Below are 8,854 nucleotides of genomic sequence, written 5' to 3'. Positions count from 1 at the left end.
GGCGTGACTCCTCCGTTCTGGCTCGACTTGAGCGCGGTCAGCGGGCCGCGTCCTTCCCGCTCCGGACAACAACCGGGTCGGAAGCGGGCGAGCGCCTTTGCCGCCTCCCGCCTCGGGGAAAGCGGGGTGGGGGGTTGTTTTTCATCCCCTGGCTGTGAGAAAGGCTTTCTTTTCGTACTTGGAAGAGTGATGTGAGAGAGCTCCCGTTTAAGTTGGCTCCAGATTTGGTACCAAGTGAAAAAGGGGAAGCGTTGGTCTGCTACGGTTTCCCTTCAGAATCGCCTCGGTGCTCTTGGGGGGGGGGTAGAGGAGAGGGGACGGGACTCCTGCCTCCTCGTGTGGGGGCGATCGTTGCGAGGGGTGTGTTCGTGTGTAAATACACACGATGATCCCAGCCTGAACTCTTTTTTTTTTTTTTTTTTTTTAACCCCAGAAGTAGGGATGGAGTAATTCTACCCGTGAAAGCTTTTTGTTCTGAACCAGCACTCACTGTCCTTCAAAAATGACAAGTATAAAAAAGCTTTTTGTATTGTTGGGTTTTTTTTCCCTCTTCACCCAGTGGAATACCAGTTGCAGCTTGTATAGCTAAGCCTACCTGTAGGCATCCTTTTGTCTAGGTGACACGTTCTGCTAAAATACATGACAAAGCTGATGGTCTTAAATATAATGAAGTTTCCAGCAGAATGTGGTTTCCTACATAAGAATATTTTTATTAGAAGGGCCGAAATTAGCATGGGCTGCTGTAGCAGGGAAATGATTTAAGAAATACAGTGTCTCTGTAACGAAAATAAAACTGAAACCACATGGGTATGTATGCCACCCAGGCTAATCCAAATTGTCCTGAGAGCAAAGCTCGTTTCACTACTTCAAGTGAAACATTTCAGGCTAATAAGGGTAGTGACAAAACTTAAAACAGATCTCGAGCTGTATGTTGTCTCCACATCAAAGCAATGGATTTAATTTACTGTTCAAGTAGATACAATTTTTCTGATAAACACAATATGTCTGATGGGTAGAAGAGGGAGAAAGACAAGTACCTGTCTAACTGATCTATACATAAGATCATCCAAAAAGCATGTCTCGTTATTAAGGTATGATACTCATGTCTCTACTTTGAAATGAGGTGTTGCATCTTGAAAAGGGATCTTCTGGATGCACTCTTAAGTTTCCAGTTTTGACAGTAGTGTATTTATTATCACAAAAATTTATAGCCTCAAAACTTGAGATGGATGGCATGTATAAGAATATAGATGTCATAATTCAGTAAATATGAGCTTCATACATTCTGTAAACAAGTTTAATTCAAAAGTTTTATAAAATACATCTTGTATTTACACACATACCTCATCTAAAAATATGAGTTTGTTGAATGCAAAATTATTACAAACTATCAGAACCATTTGAGAGCTGTTTGTACATATTATTTGCACAGCATATGCGAAAGGTGACCGTAGAGATACTAAGATTAAAAGGTGCAAATCTGCAAGTGTGTACAAAATATGTAATATGTTAAGTGCTTATCTACATTGCATATTACACATGTGCCAAGCCTGTGGAAAGGAACAGTTAAAATTGCAACTATAAATTTCACAGAACATTAGTATAGAGGAAATTAAGAGATTTGGAGATTAAATAGAACATTCTTGCATCCTTTGAATATTCATAGTCATTTCAGATGCACTGGATTTGTAATGGACATCTAATGAACAGCTATGCAAAGAGGAACTAAGCTTAAAGCTCTCTGACAGCATAGTAACCTAAATGTGTCCTCGCCCTTCATGTTTGTGGTGATGTTAGTTAAACCTGTATTAACAGGGTCTAGTTGAATCTTCCAATACTAGTTGGATATTCCTGTTAAAAAAGAAATGGGGGGGGAGATAAGATCAGGTTATCATGCAAGATTCCAAAGGTAACATGCTCTTTTTTTTTTAATACACTGTAGCTTGCTTTTTTTTTTTTTTTAAATCTATTTTGTGTGAATGAACACAAAACACTTGCAGATAAGTACTAAGCTGCTGGTGTGGCTGGTTTAGTAGGACTCTGCAGTAATTCCACCAGAACTTCTGTAGAAGTCAAAAATTAGGTGAAAAGTTGATCACTCCACCAGTTTTTCTCCTTCAATGTATTACAAGCTAGAGTATTACATTACAATTTGTGTCCAGCACCAACTTTAAGTAGTTCTGTTTAAAACCAACACAAGCATCAGCCAGAAAAGCAGATGGAATAAGCTAAAGGTTTGTGGCAGAGTTGGAATTTAAATATATATTTTGCATCACTAATAAGTGGTAAAAATAAGTTACCAAAAGGGTGATTTACACAGTCTTAAAAAGGTGAGAAACTAGAGCTCTGATAAGGAAATACATCTGTTAGGAATCAAAGATGGCCCTTGCTATTACCTTGTCATGGCTGATTTTTATTTGCAGCATTAAAGAAAAAAAAAAAAAGAGACAGGGGGAATACTTTTTTTCTCTTACCAAAAAAAAAAAAATAATCTAGAAATGTATGATCTATTTGACAATACTCAATACTGAAGATTGCAAACCCCTAAGTTAGTACCATGCAAAGTGAACGTTCCTTGTGAAGAAACATTACCATACGGACCATTACATAAGCAATCAACACAGTACACAGGAAATATTTAACATGTCATCACATTATTACATAATCCTTGGATAGTCAAAATTAGCAAGACTGTAATTGTTACTAAGGCTGTCATTCTGCCGCATTTTAGTGGAGGGAGAGTATGGCTTTACCAATCTTTTTATTTCTCTGTATAAGGGCTTAATAGTACTGGGAAAGAAAAATGGATGTGTATTAAATACCATGCTATTAAAGGCAAGACAGAGCAAGATGTTGTAAAACGTAGTTAGGGAAGCATTATTTTTATTTTGTCATCATAAAATAACATTGTTTAAAGATCACACAAGTTTGATAGATCATCTTTTTTCTCCAACATTAAGCCACCACTACAGTTGAGAAAGGTATTCACCCGTTTCTCTGTAAATTTATACTTTTAAGTAAAATAATTTGATTCTCTAAATATGCAATTTAATAATGTCACGCAGTAAATATCTTGCTCCTTTGGTCAGAGATAGTAAATGAAGACTTCAAATACTTGTATCTTCAGTTTTTAAAAGCCCAATATACATCCTTAACCAAGGAGTATTTACGCTACACACAAGCCATAGATACAAAATACACAGTATATACACGTTTTGAAAACAAATTGGAATTTATAAAAACTCAATAGCCAAATCAAAGTAATTGAGGCACTAAATTAAAAGTAGTATCTTCATGTCTTGATTATACAGACTATTCTGTGAACAGTCAGGACTGTTTCATAAATATATATTATCTACAGAATTTGCTGTGCCAAAAAAGCCAGCTGTGTTTAAGCTCAAAAGAAAAATTGCACTTTGAGATTGGTACAGTTAACTTCTCATTTTTCTCCTCGAATATAGTAATCTGGCCCTAGTGCTTTTGGCACAGGTATCGAGTTGTGGTTTTGCTACACTTCTTTATAAAACACAAGGTTCTTATTTTGTTAATTAAAATCTGAAGAGTCTTAAACAAACCTAGAACTTTGATACAAATCTATATAGCTACAATTGCTTCATTAAATAATATACACAAATATGCTCTTCGATCTTAAAACATCTTGACAACTGGATACAAAACAGTCACTTGTATTATCTCCAGCCTTACGCATTATCAGTCTGCAAGTGAATAAAATATGGTTTCCGGCCACATCTTGCACTAGATCACACCCCGGTGTACAAGGACAGAAAATAAATGTATAATAAAAAGATTGGATAAATTAGAAGGGGTTTCTTGGTCTTGAATTCTTCTCCGACTAGTAATGATGCAGCACTGTATGCAGCCCAAAAGACTCCAAACAACTGAAAAAGAAGATGGACAGTCTTGGCTGAAACCACAAGAAAATCTCAGCGAGTATCAAGATAAAAATCATATGTAATTAAAAAGAAAGCCCCCCAAAATATTTTGGGGGAGAAGAACTTCCCACACAAACACACACAAAGTACACTATGCATTTTCATTTAAAGTTTAGAGAAATACTTAACAAGTACGCATGTTAACTTTTGTTTGAGGCATTTTATACTGAAGTGAGCAGCCAAGGATCTACAGTAAGTTTTCTCCAAGACACATAGATACCCCAAAGCAAGGCGTATGTTTACATATACTGATAATTTGAAACTTGACTGGGTTAATTACTTTTCATTTTACCTTAACTGTCATCAACTATTAACCCCTCCCTTTCTCTAAGCAAAAGAATTACTACACTTGACTCTTCCTCCTATGATATATAGACTTATATTACTATTTCTTTATTTCAGGATTCATCTGGCTCACAAGCTTTACTTTATTTATGGTGCCCCCACCTCAAGGTAACTGAAACTCACATTCCTATTCCTTTCAGGTGCAATGAGAAGCCTGCCAAAATACAGTCTGTATCAAAACCTGTATTGCTTAGTAAGTTAAGAAAGCACCAGTTTAAAAGACTGGTAGAAAGTAACATTACCGATGAATATCCGCTATGAAGTTAGCTTGCATACTTTAAGAAAAAAAAAAAAAAAAGTCTTGAGGTCAGTGAACTTGACTGAAACCTCAAACTAACAAGGTTATAGCAAAAAGTAATCAGACATTATTATCTTCTAGCAGCACCCTGAGTATTAATAAAAAAGGAAAAATACTTAAACCTGAATGGCATGCAAAACCACTGTCATCTCCTGCAAACCACAAGACCAATGTGGGCAAACATAATAGGACCCCAGCAAAGAACTTTTTCCACAGTTCTGTCAGAAGAACTGAAGCCCCTTGAGGGATTATGTGGCCCATTCAACTGCCATTGAAAAAAGAAAATTAAAAAAATTGGCATGTGAGTGCACACTTCTGGTTTTGCTGCCTCACACAGGACTGCAGAGGTAGATAAGGGGGACAATCGAGATCGTGACTGAATTCCCTGAGACACCTTAGGGAAATTGCAGCAATTAAAACAATCGAGGTGCTTTACTTGAGTAGTTTAATCTGCTGATTGCAACTGGAAGAGAACTGACTGGAATTTCACTATTTCACTGCAAGTTCCCCAGCTTTAGGACTGTCAAATATTTCCCCAAGCGCAGAGCTCTCAAGCCGTGAGCAGTAGTACTTGCACAGCATAAGTAGTTTTGGCCGTATGGGGCTTTTCCTGCATTTTCCCGCTAATGATGCAAAGGTAAGAAGCTTGCACAGATTCACCCTGAAGTTAATGCAAGACTGTTAGTAGTGATCGAGCAACAGAGGTTTCATTAACATATTTATTTTCCAAGTTATATATTAGTTAACTGGCAAGTTAATAATTTGCTTTCTGACTGTATCACTTAATAGTAATCGCAAGTTATCAAATCACAAACACAGCAATTCTGTTATTTATCACACGCTTTAGTTGTACTTCAATTATACTGTTTACCAGCAAGCTAAAAGGACAGAAATCAATCAAATCAACAGAACAAGAACTCAAAAAGCATACAGCTTAGCTAGTACCAGATTTTTTTCAGTCAACCTTTCCAAAAGTCCAGCAGTAACTTTAAAGGCTACCTAAAGGGGTTTTTAAGAAGTACTGGAGGAGGTGTTCAAGAACTTTATGTAGTTCCAGGATCTATCAGGGAACATTGCTAGTTTCATAAAAGGTGTCCAACAGCAGGTGGTAACAGGCAAGTTATTCTTGCTTTGTGCCTTACATTCCACATCTGTAAATTCAGAACAATACTTACCTTCCCTGAAAAGAGTATTGAGAGCTTTGTACTGCTACCACTCACTACGGGAAGGTCTCAGAACAATGACTAACATCACATTCATGCTGCGATAACTAAAAATAAACTGGTTGATAGGAGAAGGGGTAGAACATCTTGTTTTCAGATTCTTCATTTTGAGGTTTAATTATGTATCCTCTTCTTAAAATGACAATCCTATTTATTTCAATGCAACTATTATAGCACAGCAAAATACCTGATTACAACAGGTGTTGTTATAGCAACAGCACTGTATATTCTCAAGTACTCAAAAGAAACATCTAAACCAGAAATCATTTAGCAGTCACATCCACCGTGCTAACCAAAAGGATGATAGGGCTCATAGTTCTCAATATTTTGACACGTCGTTATGTTGTCCTGAACAGATTAATACTTACTCGAAGTGTTAGGGAAATGACTTAAATAACTGTGAACAATTCTCAATAGGTAATACCAAACTTACTTTTATTAGGGTAGAAACAACTTCAAATGATCCAACCACCAAAAGTACAGGTGCTATGACAATGAGGGGAAGTAGGGAATATCCTATCACACCAAGAACTTGGCCATAAGCAACCTGAAATTTTCAAGCACATAAAACCAAGCTTTTTAGTATTCAATCTTTGTCACCAAACACAATTTGATCTTGTTATAACAGTAATAGCAACAATAATGTATTAGGTATTAATGAAATTTCAGCTAAAGGGAACTTGGTAGCATGAAAATTGTTTTTGTATGCTACTTCCTAGAACTGTGTAATTAATCATTTAGTTCTTAGAAATGTGTTGTCTTGTCTTTTTTTTTTTTTTTTTTTAAACACTGTAAATGGCAGTTTTATCACTTCCAAGGGAAGTATTTACATAGTTTAAAATGTGTAATTCCACCCACCCCTCACATTTTCATGTTCTGCCTTAAGAGGTTCTCAACTTCCACTCTCCGTGGAATATACAAATGATACCCAGGAGCACAGAACTACAGACCTCTCAGTCACCAGCTGTAGTCCTGGCTCTCACAAGCAGTAAAGATACGATTTTTCTGCATTGACATACTCATATCCATTATACATAAATTCATAAAGTACATTAATGCTTTTGGCGTCAGGGGAAGACCTAGAACCTGATCCCTCTAAGGCATGGAAATCTGCCGATTTCCAGTTTAAATTTATTATGACTATCTTAAACAGATTTGTTCAAAGAATTTCCTTAACTGTTTTTAGCTTCATGGGGATTAAAATATCTGATTTTTCCATATTTCCCCATTTTTTAAACGTTCCTGGGCCCAGCTAGGCTTCTTGGATTTCACAGGAAAAACAGTGGCAAAACAAGTGATCATCTTACAAGCAATCTCTTGTGGCTGTTGATCCTTCACAGTTAAGTGTGCAAACCTATACTTTCTCCCCAGTCTATACATTCTGATAATTTCACATTTTGAGCCACAAAACAGATTGCTGTAAGGGCATCTGGATTTTGCTGGTATGCAGAAAAAGCATGTAATCATATTTATAAGAGCTTTTTCTTTCAAAACAGTGTTTGCACAAGAAGACTCTAGAAATTATGATTAAAAGGAAAATCTAAAAAATTAAAGTAAATGTAAATAATGCAGGAAGTCTGTAACACTAGTTCATCATTAATGCAAGATGCATAGTAAAAATATAAAAAGCAAGTATCACTGAATATTTAGTTCTCTATGACACAGTTCAATGCATTTTATGCTGCAGAGCCATCTTAAGAAGTTTCTACCCTCCCGAATGTTCTGCTGAAACTGTCTGTGAGCCTTGCTCTAAGTAATTTTTTGTTGTTTACACCTGAATCACTTAGTAAATCAATTTGTAAACAGCTCAAACAGCTATTCCAGCCCTGCTGGTGCAAGCAGCTGGAGGGAGGGATGCAGGCCAGAATTTCAATTGGCTGTGTAGCTGAAGAACATGCAGTGACTTTCAACCTTTAATGGGTTTAAACGGCATCAGGCCAAGGATGAAAACAAACACTGGAAGGTGCTCTACACACAAGGACATTATAAAATTAATGTTAGCCCCATTTTTAAAAAAATAATTAAAAAAGTTTAAATAAAGGGCAGTGCAAGAGCAGTGCAAAGGAGGAGGAAGGGTCCCATTTAGCTAAGTGACCAAAATATTGAAAGCACTTGTCCCTCAAGGATGGACTTCAGTTTTAGATCACAGGCACCTGTTAGAATTTCTGGGATTCATAGTACAAATTTCCAGATTGTTTATCACATCCAGCACGCCATCCATCACACAGATAGATTAGCTGATTATCCCTGTATTTTAGACTTTATTTTGGAGGCCAAGAACCTAAAATGTAGACGTTACACTTGCCAACTGCATCCATTCTTATTTGGGTACAAGGTCCAAAGCCAAGCAGCAAGAAAACCCCAACTACTACTGAAAAACGTAGCTAAGAGACTTTACATGATCTCCCTCTATGTCTTTTTTGCATACAAGTACTTACTTCTCCTCCAAGAACCCTGGCCAGTAAAAAAATTGTCAAGGATCCAAATATCCAAATAGTTATAATCCAGGAAACAACCTTAAGAGATAAAGAAAAATTCATTTCTGTTAATCATTTTCACTGTGAGAAAGGAAAACTAACTTCTATTAATCACCTTCACTGCAGTCAAGGATTTTATTATGCAAAAATGAATTCTGAATTGTGGCAAGAATAGTTTTACTTAGTATCACAACGCAACTTGCGAATAAAATTCAGCAGTTACATTTACAGAATCACATTAGTGGTAAATTTGGTGAACGGTATCAGTCCAGTCTCTGCATTGCCAAATGTACAACAGCTGCACTTAAAAAGGAAGTCAGTATTCAATTCAATTTTTTTTTCTTAATTCAAAGTTCCAGATTCACAGAAGAATCATATAGGGAATGATTTTTCCTTTAAATTTAAAAGCAGATAAAAATCACAGCACCACTTCAAAGAATTTAAGGTAAATACAAAAGTTTTATGCTATTTGTGAAAATAGTGAATGCCTTCCTTGTACTTCCTCCTTTCTTCCACAGTCTAAAAGACGACGACCAGATTAAAGTCTTAGAGCAGGAA

At 36.5% G+C, this 8,854-nt stretch overlaps 1 protein-coding gene across 1 annotated transcript in view; it reads right to left on the bottom strand.

The window, feature by feature from the left end:
* Positions 1 to 2,866: 2,866 nt before the first annotated feature.
* YIPF4 (Yip1 domain family, member 4) overlaps positions 2,867 to 8,854 on the bottom strand; it is a 10,817-nt gene continuing 4,829 nt past the window's right edge. Inside the window, exons 4-6 of the mRNA XM_009880443.1 lie at positions 8,258 to 8,335; positions 6,253 to 6,366; positions 2,867 to 3,899 (exon numbers count right to left, since the gene is read on the bottom strand). Coding sequence (XP_009878745.1) covers positions 3,762 to 3,899; positions 6,253 to 6,366; positions 8,258 to 8,335 — 330 coding nt within the window. The 3' untranslated portion in view covers positions 2,867 to 3,761. The remainder of the gene's footprint in view (positions 3,900 to 6,252; positions 6,367 to 8,257; positions 8,336 to 8,854) is intronic.

Source organism: Charadrius vociferus, unplaced genomic scaffold (genome assembly GCF_000708025.1).
Source record: "Charadrius vociferus isolate BGI_N301 unplaced genomic scaffold, ASM70802v2 scaffold62, whole genome shotgun sequence".
Classification (NCBI taxonomy): Eukaryota; Metazoa; Chordata; class Aves; order Charadriiformes; family Charadriidae; genus Charadrius; species Charadrius vociferus.
Note: the sequence above shows the minus strand (reverse complement) of the source record. Positions and strands in the feature narration are given on the sequence as shown.